The 19704-nt window shown below is 44.1% G+C and overlaps 1 protein-coding gene across 2 annotated transcripts in view; it reads left to right on the forward strand.

The window, feature by feature from the left end:
• The window catches only part of ADCY3 (adenylate cyclase 3), a 122987-nt gene that overhangs the window by 100565 nt on the left and 2718 nt on the right, over window positions 1-19704 (forward strand). Inside the window, exons 11-19 of one of the 2 annotated variants that reach the window (XM_044661020.1) lie at window positions 296-383; window positions 3808-3924; window positions 9446-9705; window positions 11723-11785; window positions 12658-12660; window positions 13601-13682; window positions 16184-16342; window positions 18309-18455; window positions 18888-19007. In XM_044661020.1, the coding sequence (XP_044516955.1) occupies window positions 296-383; window positions 3808-3924; window positions 9446-9705; window positions 11723-11785; window positions 12658-12660; window positions 13601-13682; window positions 16184-16342; window positions 18309-18455; window positions 18888-19007 (1039 nt within the window). The remainder of the gene's footprint in view (window positions 1-295; window positions 384-3807; window positions 3925-9445; window positions 9706-11722; window positions 11786-12657; window positions 12661-13600; window positions 13683-16183; window positions 16343-18308; window positions 18456-18887; window positions 19008-19704) is intronic. The other variant, XM_044661019.1, reaches the window with a different exon arrangement.

Consider the following 19704-nt stretch of genomic DNA (forward strand, 5'->3'; position numbering starts at 1 on the left):
CTGCCTTTGTTATCAAAGCCTAAAGTCCTCTCTTTTTTTTCCCTTTTAAACCCCCACCTTCTACCTTAGCATCAATCCTGTGCATGGGTTCCAAGGTAGGAGAGCAGTCAGGGCTAGGCTGGTTGTGGGAGTGAAGTGACTCACTCAGAGTCACCTAGCTAGGAAGCATCGGAGGCCAGATTTGGAGTCTTCCTGATCCCGGGCCAAATGCTCTGTCTCCTTTTTTAGAGCCCCTGCTTGGACACTGGGTTCTAGACCCTCAAGGGCTTTCTCACTTCTATTTTCTCTCCTGCAGGCTGATGACAAATTACATGACCTTTGTGGTGGGAGAGATTCTGCTGCTGATTCTTACCATCTGCTCGATGGCTGCCATCTTTCCCCGGGTGAGGAGCTGTGTAGCTGCCTTAGACTAGAGGCATGCTGAGGGGGGATGCTGGAGCCAAGGAGGCCATATTGGAGGGGAATTGGGGACCGTATTGTCAGAGAGCTTGTAATGAGCACAGAGGTAAAAGTGGGCTTGACTGTAGAGTGTAGGATCGAGAGCACAAAGGAATCTGGGAGAAGTTCTTGTCCAACCACCTCCTTTACCCAGTGCAGAAACTGTGGTCAGAGTTTCCAGATTCTGCTTTTAAAGGGATCATGGGTTATTAATGCTTACCATACACAGAGACTTTTGGGACACACTATAGGCATTTGGGGTATCTGACCCTTGGCCTATACTCTCATTTCTTTGCCTGCAGTTTCGACATTTGCTTTTACAACTGATTTAAATTACATTGAACAATGGGAGGCCTTGTGGCGTAGTTGATAAATATCAGAATCGGAAAGACCCTGGTTCAGATTTTACCCCGGACCCATGCTGGCTTTATGCTGATGGGCAGCTCACTTAATCTCCTGGTGTCTCTGGCAGTTCTCTAAGACTCTAAATCACTGATGAATTCTTGAGCTGAACATTTCCATATTGGTCTGAAGAAATCACAGGTTTATTCCCAAAGCTCAACACAGCAGGTTATGGCCTAAAACTGAACTATGACTTTGGGGACACCCTAGATATGTGGGCAAGTCGCTTAACCTCCATCTGCCTCAGGCTCCCCACCTGCAAAATGGGGTTCATCAAACGGCCTGCTTCTAGGGCTGTTGTCAAGATCAAATGAGATAATATTTGTAAAGTACTTTTTGTGTCTTAAAAAGCTAGAAAAATGCTAGCTCTTCTGTTATATCTTAGTCTATTGTATTGCACATCACATATTACCGTAGAACAAATTCTATTTGTATATGATGTGCTAATTATATTAATGTAATCTTCAGGCACATCATGGGGAACAATCTCAACCGTTGAGATCTTCCTCCCACCTTTACAGGTCTGGGCATCCCCACCGTCATCCCAAAGGCTCCTTTGTTGTATTTCTTGTCTTCTCAGCAGGTTGCAGAGAGGCTGGAGAGAGGGAGATCTGGGAACTGAAAATAAGAAAAGAAAAGCCCAGCCCATCCTGTGTATTCCCCAATGAGACATAATCTACTTGCCCATCCTCTTTTGCAGGGCTCACTACCTGTCCCAGTTCTACCTGGCCCTGTCAGCAGAGGTCTTTATCTTAGTCATTCAGCCAGTACATGACAGGCATTATGCTGGCAACTGGCGATTCAGAGACAAAAATGAGACCATCAGGGGCAGCTAGGTGACTCAGTAGATAGAGAGCCAGATCTGGAGACAGGAGGTCCTGGGTTCAAATTTGGCCTCAGATACTTCCTAGCTGTATGACCCTGGGAAAGTCACTTAACCCCCATTGCCTAGCCCTTACTGCTCTTCTGCCTTGGAACCCATACACAGTATTGCTTCTAAGACAGAAGGAAAAGGTTAAAAAAATGAAAATCTCCAGCCTGAAGGAATTTTCATTCTATTGGGTGAACAAAATAGATGCAGAAGAATAAATGCAAAATAGGTACAAAGTCCTTTCTGGGTGATAAAGGGAGGAGGGCATGAGTAACTGAAGAAATCAGGTCAGGCTTCTTAAAGGAAGTGACCCATGAACTGGACCTTGATGGGAGCTGGGGATGGCAGGAGGCGAAAGAAAGACCCTACTAAGCACATGCAAAGACTTGGAGGCAGGAGAGAAAATCAGTGCCTCAACAAGTCTTTATATTTAGCACCTGCCATATGCCAGGCACGGGCTCTGCGAGTGTCATGTATGGAGAAGAGGGAGCAGATCGCGTGTGGGAGAGTATCATACTGAAAACACAGAGGTAGATGGGAGCCAGAGTGTACAAGGCTTTACAGGCTAAATGCAGGGGTTCACATTTGATCCTGGAGGTAATAGGGAGCAACTGCAGCTTCTTGAGCCGGGGACTTAGATGGTCAAACCACTGTCTTAAGGGTTTCCGATTTTGTCTCGGGGCATTGCTTGAAAAGACAGCCTGTCGGGCGGGCTCCTTGTGGGAGTGCTTAAGACTGAGGATGAGAGCAAGTACCAAAACGAGCCGATTTTAAAATATGTGGCAAGTTGTTACAATTCATAACCTAAGGAGAAGGGGGGGGGACGATGGCAATGTTTTCTCCCTAAGATTTTCCCCAGAATAAATAGCCTACGGAACAATCCCCGTCTCCAGCTAAAGACTCCGTACTCCAGGGTATGTTTCCAACCCCTTTTGTGCTGCTACAGCATAGAAGAAATAAATTCTGTAGAACCATTGGGCTCTCTGTGGCAGATGGAAGATTGGGGAGATTTTTTTTAATTGCTTAATTATGAAAAATTTTCCATGGTTACATGATTCATGTTCTTTCCCTCCCCTTCCCCCTTCCACAGCCGAAGTGCAATTCCACTGGGTTTTACATGTGTCACTGATCAAGACCCTATCTCCATATTACTGATATTTGCACTAGGGGGATCGCTTAGAGTCTGCATCCGATTGGGGAGATTCTTGCCACCAGGAGGTGACTGTAGAGTACAGGGAATGACCAGGCTGGGATATTGATGTGAGAATAAGAGCACGTTTGAAAATTTTATGATTTACACTTGTGAAAGTTGTAGAGATTTTTTTCCTCCTTCTCTTCTCTCACCTTTGAGTCCCAGATCCATATATTCTAACCAAAGGAAGTCCTGAGCCCTTCAATGATTGTCTATCATTGTAAATGTGTAAATTTACAATGTAAATATCTGTCTGTGATGGACCTCAGAGACCTCGTAGGATCAGAGATTTTGAGCTGGCAGTGGTCTCTGAGACTGTCTAGTTCAGTGGTTCCCAAACTTTTTTGGCCTACCTCCCCCTTTCCAGAAAACATATTACTTAGCACCCCCTGGAAATTAATTTTTAAAAATTTTAATAGCAATTAATAGGAAAGATATATGTATTAATGTTTCTAACTTTTTTGTAAAATGCACCTGTGGCCATCACCGCCCCCCTGGATCGCTGCAGCACCCACCAGGGGACGGTGGCGCCCACTTTGGGAATCACTGGTTTAGACCTTCACAGTTGATCATTTACTATTTCTGTTACTATATACATTGTTCTCCTGGTTCTTCTTATTTTACTTTCATCAATTCATATAAGTCTTTTCAGGTCAATTGGGCAGCTCTATCGTCAAGACCAAGGAAAGGGCAGGATGGTTTGATGAGCAGAGACTGCCAGAATCCTCAGGCTTTAACTTCCTAACATTGTCCAGTATTTTCCCTTTCTAGACTGTTTCCCTGTGTGTGCAGTGCTGCTGACCATGCTCCCAGGATTGGGTCGTAGCAAAATTCAGGAGGAGCTGGCAGTCTTCATAAAGCAAGGCTCTTCTCTCATGTCTACTGAAATTCTTTTCCCTTACAGCGATTCCCAAAGAAACTTGTGGCCTTTTCTACCTGGATTGACCGGACACGTTGGGCCAGGAATACTTGGGCCATGTCTGCCATTTTCATTCTTATCTTGGCCAATGTTGTGGATATGGTGAGTTCCTTGACTTACTTAAACTTTTGTCCCGGGTGGCAAAACTCCTCTACTTTCTTAACAGAATTAACAGAAAAGTAGTTTATCCTACTTTTTATAAAGGGTCTGCTAGGTGGTAAAGTGGATAGAGGGCCAGACCTGGAGTCAGGAAGACTCACCTTCCCGAGTTCAAATTTGGCCTCAAACACTTACTAGCTGAGTGACCTTGGGCAAGTCACTTAACCTAGTTTGCCTCAGTTTCTTCATCTTTAAAATGAGCTAGAAAAGGAAATGGCAGACCACTCCAGGATCTTTGCCAAGAAAATTCCAAATGGGGTCACCAAGAGTCAGACTGGATTGAATAACAAATGTTTCAGATGGTCAAAGTAGACCACACATCCCATTATGCAATGCTTTAGTTTCAGGCTAGATCATCAGCCAATTCCTATACCTAGTTTGAAATTAGTTTAATGTGAATTATTGCTTGAGAGCTGTAAAGGGAACTTTGCAAATTTTCAAAGTACTTGGTACCAGTCTGGGAGAATCTGATGCCTTCAAAGACTTTTTGGGTGTGAGCAAGGGTTCTTTTAAAATAATAATTTAAATAAATTAAATAAAAATAACATTTGAAATAATATTTTTAAAAATTCATTTTAAAATCTTTTTCCATGGTTACATGATTCTTGTTCTCTCCCTCCCCTCTCCTCTTTTCCCTCCTAGAGCTGACAAGCAATTCCACTGAGTTATTATGCACTCAAATCCTATTTCCACATTATTCATTTTTGTAATAGAGTGATCTTTTAAAACCAAAACCTGAAATCATATATCCAAGGAAAGAAATGATAAATCATATATTTTTCTCCTGTGTTTCTACTCCCACATAAATAATATTTTTAAAATATTTTAAAATAAAATAGATTCAACTCACCCAGAGATCCCAACAGGAGTGGCCAGCCCAGGAGTTGTAAATGGGCTTATTTTCAGTTATTTCATTCGTGCTCTGCCTTGAAACACACATATCCAGAGCCTAGAAATTCCTTATTGGTACTGGCATACTGAGTCCAGGCATTTTCCTATATTAATCCATTTTTTTCAAAGGAGCTGCTGCTGCCAGAAAAATATTCCACCAGGTGGAGTATTCCAAGGTGTGATCAATAAGGTAAAGCCTGCAGGCAATCAAGTAGGTAAATATTACCAACTGGTCATCTGACTTCCTCATAGCAATAGAAGTTTTGTTAGCCTCTGCTAAGCCTCTGCTTCTGAGATGATCTTTCACTAAAGGTTCAAAAAGGATGCTACTCCCCGTCAGGAAAGATATGTCTATGGCTACGAATTCATTACTTTTTTTCTCTAGTAGAGCTTCCGGTCCCTTCCAGGATCAAATAGAAGATACTCTATTTGGCATTCAAAGCTCTTTGTAACTTGCCAGGCCTCTCCATCTTTTCCAGTTTCCTTTTACTTCATTGCTTCCCCCTACTTCAACCCCAACACACATACACACTCACTCTCTCTCTCTCTCTCTCTCTTCCTTTCTCCCCCCACCTCTGTCTCTCTGTCTCTCTCCACACACCCCCATCCATCTCTTTATCTCTCTCCTTCTCTTTCTGTCTCCCTCTCTCTGTCCATCCCTTTCTCTTGGCTATCCCTCTCACAAGCTGCTCCATCTCTAGACTGGCCATTTTCTCTGGCTGTCCTCACCTTACTCTTCCTCGCATCTCTACCTCCTGGCTTTCACTTTTCCTTCAAGTGCCAGTAAGATCCCACCTTCTATAGGAATCTTTAAAAAAAATCTCTTAACTTTAGTAACTTTAGCAACTTCCCTCTGTTGATTATTCCCAATTTATTCTGTACGTAGCTTGGTCAGACAGAATTATCTGCATGTTCTTTCCCCTATTAGACAGCGAGCTCCTTGAGAGCAAGTGCTGTCTTTTGCCTTTCTTCATATCTCCATTGCCTGGCACAGAATAAGTGCTTACTAAATGACTGTCAGTTCTGTGATTTTGAAATTCTAAGGTGATAACATATCCAATTACCAAAGACTTTATTTCGTTTGAGCCTGCAAAATGGCCATGCCCAAGAACAGTTGGTCTGTCTTGGTTCTGCTAAAACCTGGCAGCACTTGATTCACCAGACCCTGCTAGGACAGAGTTTTGGGAATGTAGGATTCAGAGTATAGACTATGCTCAGAAATGAATTCTCTGAAAAAGTCATGAAATTATTCTCTAGTGTCATAATTTACCAGCTATTGTCCACCAATTATATATAGCCTTCTAATGTTATATCTCAATTTAAATTTCAAAGTCACCCATTAGATTGCAGGTGCATTTTCTCTTAAAGCCTTTTAACCTTTCAGTTAAATTGGAGCACCTCTGAGGGCTTCCTGAAGAAGAAGACATAGTAGGGATGGACACATGGAACTTAGAGTCTACATACTAGCAGAAGTCTACATACATAGGAGGAGAGACACATAGAATTTAGAATCGACGTAGGAGGAGGAGCACATAATAGGAGAAACATACAGTAGGAGAAACACATAGAATTTAGAATCTACAAAGTAAGAGGAGCACATAGTAGGAGCAACACATATAGGAGGAGCACATAGTAGGAGAATTACATAGAACTTAGAACAGTGATGGCAAACCTATGGAATGGGTGCCAAAGATGGCATGCAGAGCACTCTCTATGGGCATGCAGCTTCCCCCACTTTCACAATCCCACCTCATCCCCCAGTTTCTTACTAGAAAGGCAGAGGGACTTGGGCGGAGCTGCTCCCCTCCCCGTCTCCACCATACCTGATGACATTTTTTCCCATCCCCCCCTCCATCCAGCAGCCAATGAAAGCATATAGTGGGTGAGATGGGCAGCTCACAGGCGGCATAGCTGGAGGGGAGCAGAGCACTCAGGCCATTCCCCTCCCCCTCACCATACTGGCTGAGGACATTCCTTACTTCATCCGCCCCTCTGCCCAGCAGCACAGTGGGAACCCTTCCTCTCTCCCCTATGCGTGTGTGGGGGCACACTCAGCACTTGGGTGGGGCTGGGACAGCACATGGTCTCTGGTAGAGGAGGGGCACAGCATTCCATCTCTAAAAGGTTCACCACCATTGACTTAGAATCAATATATTAGGAGGCAGCCAAGCATAGTGTATAGAGAATGGGCATAGTGTGTGGTCTCAGAGTCAGGAAAAATTGAGCTGCAGTGTTACCTCTGGCCTATCCTGGCTGACTGTGTGAATTTGGGGGCTGCTGCAGGCAACCCTCAAACTAAGTTGTAGATCTTAATGGAAAGCAGCTTCCTCTTTGGGAGATTAAAGCTAGATATAGAGATATGGCGATCATTAGCTTACAAATAATAATTCAGTCTGTGGGAACTGATCAGAGCACCAAGTCGGGGAATACCTATAGAGGAAAAAAAAAAGGATGACTGAGGTCAAAGTCTTAGGCTGTGATGGTGAACCTTTTAGAGATGGAGTGCCAGGCCCTGCCCCCATCCCACTCCCTAGAACTGAGTGTCATGCCCGCCACCCCCACTCCCACCCCCGAAACCAAATGCCATCCCCACCCCCCTGACCTCCCCCTTACCCCAGACACAGAAGGGAGGAAGTGCTCCCATTGGCTGCTGGACAGAGGGGCAGGGGAAGGGAGGAATGTCCTCAGGTGCATGGAGAGAGGGAGGGGAACAACTCCACCCTGAGTCCTTCTGGCTTTCTAGTAACAAATTCTGACTGCACACATGTCCACAGAGAGGGCTCTGTGTGCCCTTTTTGGCATGTGTTCCATAGGCTCACCACCACTGGTCTTGGGGGAAACACTCACAGTTACTGAATGTGACCTAAATAAAGATCCAGCAAAGGAATCTGAGAAGGAGTGATTGGATCAGTAGGAGAAGAACGAGTAGAGAACAGGGTTACCAAAACTTAGAGTCGATAGTACCCAGGAGAAGAAGATGATCAATAATGTTAAGTGCCGCAAAGGGGTCAAGAAGGATGAGAACTGAGAAAAGGCCAGAATATATTTGACAGGGGCAGCTGGATGGCTCAGTGGATTGAAATCCAGGCCTAGAGATCCTAGGTTCAAATCTGACCTCAGCCACATCCTATTTGTGTGACCCTGGGCAAGTCACTTGACCCCCATTGCCTAGCCCTTACCACTCTTCTGCCTTGGAGCCTATACACAGTATAGGCTCCAAGACAGAAGGTAAGGGTTTATTTAAAAAAAAAAAGAATATATTTGACAATTAAGAGATTATTGGTGGCTGAACAAGTTGTAGCTTGTGATTATGGTGGAATACTACTATACCATAAGAAATGATGAGCAGGTTAATTAAAAAAACAAAACAAAACATGGAATGACCTACATAAAGTTATGAAAAGCAAAAGAATAGAACCAAGAGAACATTATTAAACAGCTACAGAATGAATTTTGAAGAGTGACTCATAAATGTCTAACTCCAGAGAAAGAACTGACAAATAGAAATGTGAAAGACATAGTTTATATATACATTTTTTTTGATCAAGCAGTGCCTTCTCCAGGGTGGAAAAGGTAGGGAAGGAGATAACCTGGGAATTTTAATGCAATCCTACATTCCATACTCTACAAACCTAAATTAACAAATTAAAAAAAAGATGTTCCGTCACTTTGGAAAGGACAACATCAGCTGAATGATGAAGCTGGAAATCAGACTATGGAGGGTTAAAAAGGGAATGAGAGGAAGGGAAGTGGAAGCACTAAAAATACATGGCAAGATTAGTTGATGAGAGATAAAGGATGATAACTAGCAGAGATGGTGAGACTGAGGGAGGATTTTTGAAGAATGGGAAAAACAGAGTGTAGGAAGCTGCGATAGTGCTAGTGGATAGGAAGAGATTGAAAATTAGGAAATGCAGATGATAATGGGGACAATTTTCTAGAAAAGGAATGGAAGGGATGGAATCAAGAGTGGAAGGGATGGAATCAATCATGTTTGCTTGGCAAGGAGAAGAGACTTCTTCACTGGGGACCAGAGTAGAGGAAGAGATTTGTTTTGTGGTTGTTTGTTGTTTCAGTTATGTCCAACTCTTTGTGACCCCATTTGGGATTTTATTGGCAAAGATACCAGAGCAGTTTGCCACTTCCTTCTCTAGTTCATTTTACAGATGAGGAAACTGAGGCAAACAGAATTAAGTGACTTTCCCAGGGTCACACAGCTAGGAAGTGTCTGAGGTCAGATTTGAACTCAGAAAGATGTCTTTCTGACTCTAGGTCTGGCACTCTATCCACTATGCCACTTAGTTACCCTCATGAACCTATGGCACCACCTTTTTTCTGACACCTGAAAACAGGTATGCAGTACATTTGGGGTTGAAAAATACTAGACTAGATGACCTCTGAGATCCCTTTTAATTCCAGAAATGATATAATTTTATGATTCTTCATTGGTGGATTTGCCCCTTTTATCCTGGGTTTCTAGGATGCCTAGAAATGGCAGCATAATTAGTTCTTTTCTGCCCGCTGCCTTTATCTTTCCCATTCTGCTCACCTCCTTTCTCTGCTCCCCATTTAGCTCAGCTGCTTGCAGAACTACACGGGAGTCACCAATGGGACCACAGTGACCATCATGGACGGGGGCTGTGTGGACAATCCCAAGTACTACAGCTACATTGCTGTGTTGGCCCTCATTGCCGCCATCATGCTGGTACAGGTCAGCCACATGGTGAAGCTCACACTCATGTTGCTGGTCACTGTGGCTGTGGGCGTCATCAACATCTATGCGTGGCGTCCCATCTTTGATGATTACGATCGAAAACGCTTCCAGGAACACGAGTAAGGCGTCCCCCTTGAAGCCCTCCCCACCCTCCCCATAGTGCACACTACCCACTCAGCCTTCCATCTCTCATGCCTCCCATTTCCCCCTGCCTCGCATAGCCATTTCAGGCTAGTCACCTACCCAGGGTGGCCCATCCTGTGCTCCAGGACTCAAGACTAAAACAAGCCACGACTCTTCGATTCTGTTTGATTCATTATGGGAAGGTTTTGCAGTTGGGGTGCAGGTCCCTTCCTCCTCCCATCCAGGCTTGTAGTCTGGGTAGTCAGTTCCCAATGGTGCTAAGAGGGGGGAAAGTGAGTTTGAGGCATTCCTACACCTTCCTCTACCTTTATTATTTTTTAATTTTTAGGATTTGAAGCATTTATTACAAAGATAATTATTTGAACAGACACTTAAGGGTGGGAGTGGGGGGAAGGTGAGGACACACCCAGAACAGCGGACCTCCAGCACGCACACAGACAAGACCATTTGGTTGGTTATAGCCCTGAAGGAGAGTCAGGGGTGGGTTCTCTGTCCCCTTTGTCCCCATGCTGACTTCTTAAGGTTTTACGGTTTTTTACCACTACAGAAGTGACAGGACCAAACTGGGGTCACTTGGGGAATGGAAAGCCTGAAATAGAAGACCAGGCCAGCATTGTAACTCCACACAACCCCAAACCAAGATTTCTCTTCAAAAAAACAAGGAAAAGTCTTGGGGAAAGAGGGACGTTGGTGTCCTAACTTTGTCTTACTTGTGCTTTGAGATCCCCTTTTACATCTGTCCAAAACTGGGGCCCCTTAGGTGGGGGAAGAGGGAAGGATGCTGGCCTCCCTGCTAGTCCTCTGCCTTTATTTTTAAAACCTGTACCTTCTGTCTTAGACTCCATGCTAAGGATTGGTTCCAAGGCAGAAGAGCAGTAAGGGTTGGGGGAGGGGGTGGGAGGTAAGTGATTTGCCCAGGGTCACACTTTGAAGTGACACTGAGCTAGCATACAAAGAATTGTACCAGACAGAAGAGTCTCAAGAAAATTAAGCTATCATAATAAATGTTAATTTATTGCCAGGAGCTTAATATCTGGTACCAAACATATCCCAAGATCGTTCTCTTCTCTATTATAGTCTGTTTATGGGGAACAATCTACTATAAATGTCTCCTGGAGGGAAGGGTATGCTGGTAAATGTTTAACAACGAACTGTCCCCCCCCCCCCAAATTATACTCATAATGAACTTTTAAAAAAATCCTTGACATCTATCTTAGAATCAATACTGTGTATTGGCTCCAAGGCAGAAGAGTGGTAAGGGTAGGCAATGGGGGTCAAGTGACTTGCCCAGGGACACACAGCTAGGAAGTGTCTGAGGCCAGATTGGAACCCATCTCTAGGCCTGGCTCTCAATCCACTGAGTCACCCAGCTACCCCCCATAATGAACTTTTAAGTTGAATCTGCATCATTAACATTTTCCCTACCTCTTTCTGAAGCCTAAATAACCAACAAAACAATAAATCAAACCCTGTTCTGCCACATTTGCCAGTTTTCTAGGTGTAAATGCTGCTGAAATTTTAATAATTGATAGCTGGCTTGAGCGTGCTCCAGCACATCCTGCCTAGGTTATTTTTCAGCTACAGTTACTTAAAAAACAAAAATTCTCCTCTGACCACATCTTGGCTATTAATATGCTCCTTTGCCTAAGATCTTCATTCGTGGACCAGTGAAGGTCAGCTAAGTAATTGTGACTTTTTTTTTACACGCTGCTATTTTCTCAGGGTCCTCAAAACTTCTCGGGTTAGCAATAAAACAATAAGGCTGGGGAGAGGGGAGCAGAAATTCAGGTACTCCAAGGGAAGACCAGCTACTAAGGAAAGTGAAGTGAGGAACTGACCCAGGAGGTCAGGAGACACCCTAAGGAAGAGAGCGGAGGAAGAGTGGAAGGTGTCAGGACACGGAGGATAGGGTGGGCTTGATTGACATACTGATGCGCCTGTTTGGCTTTGAGACGTAGATAGGAAGTGACTGAACTATGTCTGTCCCGTTAGCTTCCCACCCCTGGTCGTTACAGAGAAGATGCAGGTGTTCAGCACCCTCAATGGCACTGAAGGGTAAGGACCTGCCTCCCTCTTCCCTCTCATCCTCCACATTCCTACCATATCCTTTCATTTTTGTAAACTTGTCATAGAGCTTTTGTGGGCGTGGAGGCTATAATATATTGAGAAGCTACAGTTTCACCCCTTGAGGAATACCCAAGGGAGAGAAATGTATGTGTGGGCAGACTCAGGTGCAACTTTGCTAGTGAGTCCTTGCCTTGCTCCATTAAGTCAAGGAGAACTTCCAGATGGCGATAAATGGTGGAGGGAGCAGGAAATAGTTTGGTGGTTGGGTGAGGAAGACTTTTATAAGTTAAAAGAAGGAAAGAAAGGAAAGGAGGAAAATAAGAGAGAGGGAAAAGATTAAGAGAGATGAGAGAATGAGAAAAAAGAGAATGAAAGCCAAAGAGAGGATGAGAATAGAATATGAGAGAGGAGAAAAGAGAATGAGGGAGAGAAAAAATGGGAGAGAAAAGAGAATTAGAGAGGGAAGTAAGGAGAAAAGACAATGAGAAAAAGAGATGAGAATAAGAGGAAAAGCGAATAAAAGACAAGAGAAAGAAGTGAATTAGAAAAGAGCACCAGAATGAGATAAAAGAATGAAAAAGAAGAGAATCAGAATAGGACAATGAGAGAAGAGAATGAGAGAAAAGAATGAGGGAGATAAAAGGGGGAAAGAATGAGAAAGGGAGGTAAATAAAAAGAAAAGAGACAAGAGAATGAGGAAAAAAGAGTAAAAGACAAAGAGAAGAGAATGAGAGAAGTGTGAGAATGAGATAAAAAGAATGAGAGAAGAGAATTAGAGAAAAGAGAATAAAAAATAAGAGAAAATGAGAATGAGAAAAGAGAAAAGAATAAGGGAGATAAAAGGGGAAGAATGAGAAAAGGAGGTAAATAAAGAGAAAAGAGAATGAGAAAAAAGAGTAAAAGACAAAGAGAAGAGAATGAGAGAAGAGTATAAGAATGAGAAAAAGAATGAGAATTGGAGAAAAGAGAAAAAAGATAAAAGAAAAAAGAATGAGATAAAAGAATAAAAAAGAAGAGAATGAGAGGAGAGTGAATGAGAGAAAAGAATGATGGAGATAAAAGGAGCAGTGAAAGGGAAGGAATGAGAATGAAAAAGAAGAAAATTAAAGGGGAAAAAAGAAAAAAGAAGGAAAAAAGATTAAAAGAAAGGAGGAAGGAGAAAGAGAATTTTAAGGAAAAAGAAGGAAGGGACAAAAAAGGATGAGAAGGAAGGGAAAGAAAAAGAGGAGGGATGGAGCAGGTCATGGAAGGATAGCCATACTTGGCTGTTTGTTATAGTCCTTAGAAGATCTGACTGATTAGGAATAAACTGTGGCAGGGGCTGAGATAGTGGGAGATGATTATAGGGGCATATTGAATTCTTCCTTCTTAGAATTCAGTTATGTCCAAGCTGCTGCACTCCCATAATTAGAACTGGTTTATCCAATAGTCAGTGCTGGATGATTGTCTGACTACGTGCCCTGAAGTGGCTGGACACAGAGTCTTGGATGGGTGATGACTTAAGCATAGCCAGGCCATTGATTAACGTCCAACAGGCAGATGAGGAAGGTCTTAAAGTCTGGGAGGCTTTGGGGATCCTTGGGGAGGGTGCCAGGGAGCTGGGGCAGGTTATGAGGTGGTGGGGTAGGGTGGGGCTAGGGAGCAGTGAGCGATGGGTTAGCCTAAATATTGGGTCCTCTCTCTCTCTCTCTCTTCTTGGGTTGACTTCTAGGAGGTGGGAAGAAAATCCCATCCAGAGTCCAATCCAGAGTCCTCTTTAAATGCCTTAACGTTCTCTCTGTTCTTCTCCTTATCCTGGCCCAGGCTGCCCCTGATTGCCTCTAAGTACTCCATGACGGTGATGGTCTTTGTGATGATGCTAAGTTTTTACTACTTTGCCCGACATGTGAGTATCTATTTTCTGTACCCAAACCCTACAACTTAATAGAAATCTCTAGATCGGTTTATTCCCTGATCTGGTAGTCCAGGTTTTCTCTTCTGTGTGACCCTGAGCAGCTCAGTTCCTTACCTGTTCTTCAGTTTCCTTTTAAAGAACTTCGATTAAAAGCAGCGAGGTATAAGGGAGAGAGAGAACTATCCCTAGAATCTTGAAGATCCAGGTTCAAGTCCTGACTGATACCTCCTGGTTGTGTGACCTTAGGCAAGTCACTTAACGTTTTTGCGGCACATACTACTCTCTCTACGTTGGGAAGACTCTTTCCCAGAGCTTTCTTACATTGATGAAATCTCAAGTCTTGGCCAAACTTGGTTTATAGCCCCTTGACTTTTCTCCCTTCTCAGGAAAGACTACATACATGAAGTGTCCCCAGTGGCCTATCAGCTTACTTTTTTTTTTTTTAAACCCTTAACTTCTGTGTATTGGCTCCTTGGTGGAAGAGTGTTAAGGGTGGGCAATGAGGGTCAAGTGACTTGCCCAGGGTCACACAGCTGGGAAATGTCTGAGGCCGGATTTGAACCTAGGACCTCCCGTCTCTAGGCCTGGCTCTCAATCCACTGAGCTACCCAGCTGCCCCCATCAGCTCACTTTTGTGTGTGGTTAGAGTTCCCCTTTAGGTTTCATGCTGGGTAGGGCAGGAGGCAGCTCCTTACCATGGAGAGCACCTTTGAGTTGGAGGCTTTAGATTTAGTCCTTGGTTTTACCACATGCTAATTGGGTAACTTTGGGCAAATCAGCAGGCCTTTCTTTTTTCTTTTTTTTTTTTTTTTTTTAACCCTTACCTTCCATCTTAGAATCAAATCTGTGTATCGGTTCCAAGGCAGAAGAGTGGTAAGGGCTAGGCAGTGGGGAGTAAGTGACTTACCCAGGGTCACACAGCTGTGTGACCAGATTTGAACCCAGGATCTCCCATCTCTAGGCCTGGCTTTCAATCCATTGAGCCACCCAGCTTCTCAGTGGGCCTTTTTTGACTTCAGTTCCCTCATGGAATTGGATGGTTGTTCAGTTGTGTCTGACTCGTCATGATGTGAACCAAATGGTCCATCAGGTTTTCCTGGCAAAGATGATGGAGTGGCTTGCCATTTCCATCACTAGTGCATAAAGATAAACAAAGGTTTAGTGACTTGCCCAGGGTCACACAACTATGAGTTGAAGTCGCATATTTCTGCCTCTAGACCCAGAACTCTATCCATTGCACCACCTAGCTCTCTCTTGGATGATGACCTAGATTTAGATAAGAAAGGAATTTTAGAACCATCTAGACCTCAAATAGGGTCACAAAGAATCGGACATGTCTGAGATGACTTATTTTACAGATGAGGAAACTGAGTCACAGGATAGGAAGTGACTTGGGGTCATACAAGTATTAAGGGTCACAGAGGCAGGGTTTCACCAGGTCCTCTGCCTTCAAATCCAATGCCTGCCTTTTCTACTGTACCATGAGGACGTCTGAGGATCTTTCTAGCCCTAAATCTGTGAGTCAGTGAGACTCACATGAATGAGTGAGGAGCAGCTAAAATGGGAGGGAGGTCATTCAAATCTGGCCTCACACACTTATGAGCTGGTTGACCCTGGGTGAGTTACTCAATCCTGTTTGCCTCAGTTTCCTACTCTGTAAAATGTGCTGGAGAAGGAAATGGTCAACCATTCCAGTATGTCTGCCAAGAAAACCCCACATGGGGTCATGAAGAGTCGGACACACCCGAAACAAGTGAACACCGTGCCAGGCCCTGCGCTGAGCATTGTACAAATATCTCATTTGAAGAATCCTCCTAAGGGCCCTGGAAGGTAGGTGCTAGTATTATTCCCATTTTACAGTTGAGGAAATGGAGGCAACTAGAAGTAAAAGAGACTTGCCGTAGTTTACACAGCTGGTAACTGTCTCAGGTTGGACTTGAACTCATGCTTTCCTGACTCCTGGCCCAACAGTCTCTCCACAGTGTTACCTCACTGCCTCTCGGGCTCCCCTTAACTTCTCTCCTTCTCAGTCTCCTCATCTGTAAAATGAAGGGGTTGTACTAAAGGACCTCCGAGTTCCTTTTAGTTTTAGATCTGTTATCTGACGGTATGGTGGATGGGAGTGCCTGGGTTTCCAGTCTTTCTCTGGCACTGGTTTTCTGAAGTAGGTGAGTCTTGTCCGAGGTCAGATTTGAACCCAGGATCTCCCATCTCTAGGCCTGGCTCTATCCACTGAGCCATCCAGCTGCCTTCCTCTTATTAACTTTGAAACTCTGCTAGGGCAGGATCATGAATGAATGAAAATGCATTGACTAAACATGTATAATGCACCAAGCCATGTGCTAAGTTCTGAGGATACAATGCCAAAAAAGCAGAATTTCTGCTCTTGGGGAGCCATCCTGTCCTAGATGTTGTCTGAGTTCCTTCCCTCTGCAGTCTTCCATCTGACCCCATGACCGTCCTCCAGCCCAGTTGTTTGCTTGAATTGATAGGTGGAAAAACTGGCCCGGACGCTGTTCCTGTGGAAGATTGAAGTCCATGACCAGAAGGAACGTGTGTATGAGATGAGGCGCTGGAACGAGGCTCTGGTTACCAACATGCTGCCTGAGCACGTAGCCCGTCATTTCTTGGGCTCCAAGAAACGGGATGAGGTGAGAGGGCAGGAGGGAGCCCAACACCATCACCCTAGCGTGAGCCAGAGGGGAGGGGGACCTGCTTACCCACCAGAGGATCAAATAAGACAATTAGTAAACACTTATTAAGTGCCTACTGTGTGCCAGGCAGTAGGGATTCAAAGACATTCCATCAATAAACATGAAAGCACTTTGTAGTGTGATATTAGAAATCTGGGGGTCCTTGAACTAATTTTGAGGTTCCTGATTTAAACTTCCTGTGGACAGTTAGGGCTCTTTCAAACTACATTTCCCATGATCCAACTGGCTTCCTGTCTTACGTGGCGATGTAAGACAGTTACGTAATAATGTAAACAGAAGGATAAATAGTGAGTGCCTGGGTTGGTACTTCCTCTTTCCTGTACTGCGAGCAGGAGCCAGGATGGGAGGAGGCAACACGGCGAGACTTTCAAACTGACTCTTAACAGGCACGTGGCTTTATTTTTCTAATGGATACCAATAAATCCTTTAAAACCATAATATTTTTAAATCTATCCTTTTTATCCATTTTATTTCTTACAGTAGGCAATGAAGGGCAATCATTCTGCAGGGAGACCCTTGGGAGCAGCAGTCTTTTACTTTTCTTTGCATCCCTAGGCCTTAGCACCCAGTAGGTGCTCAATAAATGTTTATAGCCTGACCAATAATCCACCTGCCTGCAATTATTATGGGGCCCACGTGGTGTAAGGAGCGAGCTCTTTTGGGTTACAAGTCAAAGAGAAGCCATCATTTCCCATCTCAAGGTCCTAAGAGTCTAGGACAGTGATGGTGAACCTTTTAGAGATGGAGTTCTGTGCCCATGCCTCTTCCCCCGCCTACTCCATGCAGGGAAGGGAGGAAACACTCCCATTGGACTGCTGGGCGGGAAGGGTGGGTGATGTAGTCAGGCTTGAGGAGAGGGAGAGGGAGCAGCCCAGCTGCACCTCCCTCTGGCTTTCTAGTGAGGAACTCTGGTGAACTCTGTGCTGCAGGGGTGGGGGCCCTGGGTCCTTGGCATATGTTACCACAGAGAGGTCTCTGTGTGCTGTATCTGGCATGTATGCCACAGGTTCACCACCATGGGTCTAGGATGTACCAGAGCAGGAACTTTGTGGAAGACCTTTTCCTTCCTCCCCACTCATGGCATGGGGTCCTCCTGAAGTTCTCCTTAGGCATGATGTAGTTTTTCTTTTGGGTTCCTTGTAAAGGCCTAATGTTGCCTTTTTCTCAGTGGGGCTGGTTTGTCCTTGGCTCCTAATACGAAGACTATCAGCCACTGATGCTCTGGGGAACATCTGTATGAAGTCTAAACTCTTCTAACCTCTGGAAGTTCACAAGGTCAATTCTTTGGTCAAGAGGTGAAGAGATAGAAGCTCTCTTCTACCCACCAAAATCAGTCCCTCTCAGGTGCTTGGCTGGAAATGCTTCTACAACTAGGCCAGCCTGCTACCCTAATGCCAGATTCAGCTTAGCTCATTATGCTTATACCTTACAGGTTGTAATCAGCTTTTCAACAAATCCCAATATATTTTCTGCGTAATGTAATTTCATTTGATCCATTCCTTGGAAGCATTTTGCTCTTTCTAAATGATGAGAGACTTTTCACACTTTGTTTGATGCCTTTGGTTCAGTAGAGGTGTTCTCCTTGTAGAATGGCATTGGGGTATTCGTTGAGTATGTGTGGAGTATTTTATTGATTGATTCAATTAGGTCCCAACCTTAGAGATGCTTCCTTTCCCCTCCCTGCCTCCTTCCCTGCCGTTCCTTCCTTCTCTTCCATCACTGTCACTCACCAATGGCTCCCTCACTTCCTTTGTTAAGCCAAACAGATGAACACACTGCCCATGACTGTTCCGTCCCTATATCTACATTTCCAGAAGACATGAAGTCATCGTTAATCACTGTATTTCTCAGAGCTCTGAAGACTTTTAATGTTTATGCTCTCGTCTCTTTCACCCCTTTTCAGGAACTGTACAGTCAGTCATATGATGAGATTGGAGTCATGTTCGCCTCCCTGCCCAACTTTGCTGACTTCTACACAGAAGAGAGTATCAACAATGGTGGCATTGAGTGTCTCCGATTCCTTAATGAGATCATCTCCGACTTTGACTCTGTGAGTGTCTTTGACTTATTTCTTCCCTCTCCTTCACCAGTGTGCTAACACCCCATAGAACCTCAGACCTGGTTAGGAAGTGAGACAGGGCCAAAGAATATAGAGTGGAGAGATGGCTGTGGGACAGGGGGTGGCAGCCTTGGGATAGTGACTTGGCTGTTTATATTTGGGGTCCTGGAAATACTTGGAAAATACTAGGGTTTGAGGTAGACTTAGGCCTAAAGCTCTTGGTTCAATTAGATGGGAAAAGCAGACCAATAATAACCTCTATGGCTGTCTTGATTCCTTCATTTTGCCCAAGTCCTATGCAATGCTGGGGATAACTTCTGAGTGTTCTGAGGATTCTCATGAAGAGGCAGTCTTAGCTTTGGGGGAGTTTGTTCCCATCCCCTTTATCATGCTAATGTTTCTCTCTTGGGATTTTGGCTTCAGCTCCTGGACAACCCTAAATTTCGTATCATCACCAAGATCAAGACCATTGGCAGTACCTATATGGCAGCGTCAGGTGTCACCCCAGATGTCAACACCAATGGCTTTACAAGTGGCAACAAGGTAGTTACACCTCTTGCTGAGAAGGCGAGAAAATATGGGGGCTACACAAATGGGAGCAAGAGATGAGCAAGAGAGCTCCCAGTTTTCAGCTCTCAGGGAGTCACAAATACATCATAGCTCTTCTTGTCTTTCCTGGGACTTTGCTGTCTTATTTCGTATTAGGGTCATTTGTGCAAATTCTTACCTCCCTTACTAGACTATGACCTCTTTGAAGTCAGCGACCATGACCTAATCATCTTTGTAGCCACTGCACCTACTGTGGGCCTTGCTCACCTATTTTTTTTAATTACATGTAGTAACAAATTTTGACAATTGTTTCCAGTCATTTAACTAAACAAATGCATAAAAAAGATTATGTGCAAGCCCAAACTCCACGTTGTTTATAGTTTGTTTAAAAATATGTAAATTCTATGTGTGTGCTAATATAGACATCGTCGGCTTTCAAGTTCCCTTTGGATTTATTTTACTTGGATACTTTTTTCTTGGTTTTGTGGCTGTTATTTATTATTTAATGGAATCATAGTCCGCAGTATTTTTATTGTTTTCATCTCTTCATATATTTTTCTTCCTTTATATTTCCAGCATTTGTCATTTCAGTAATACAATGCATTGACGACTGTTTTCTGACATTTTAGGATTCAGATTCTCTCCCTCTCTCCATCCTTCCCATTCCTTGGAGTGGTAAATAGTCTGATAT

Source organism: Gracilinanus agilis, chromosome 2 (genome assembly GCF_016433145.1).
Source record: "Gracilinanus agilis isolate LMUSP501 chromosome 2, AgileGrace, whole genome shotgun sequence".
NCBI lineage: Eukaryota > Metazoa > Chordata > Mammalia > Didelphimorphia > Didelphidae > Gracilinanus > Gracilinanus agilis.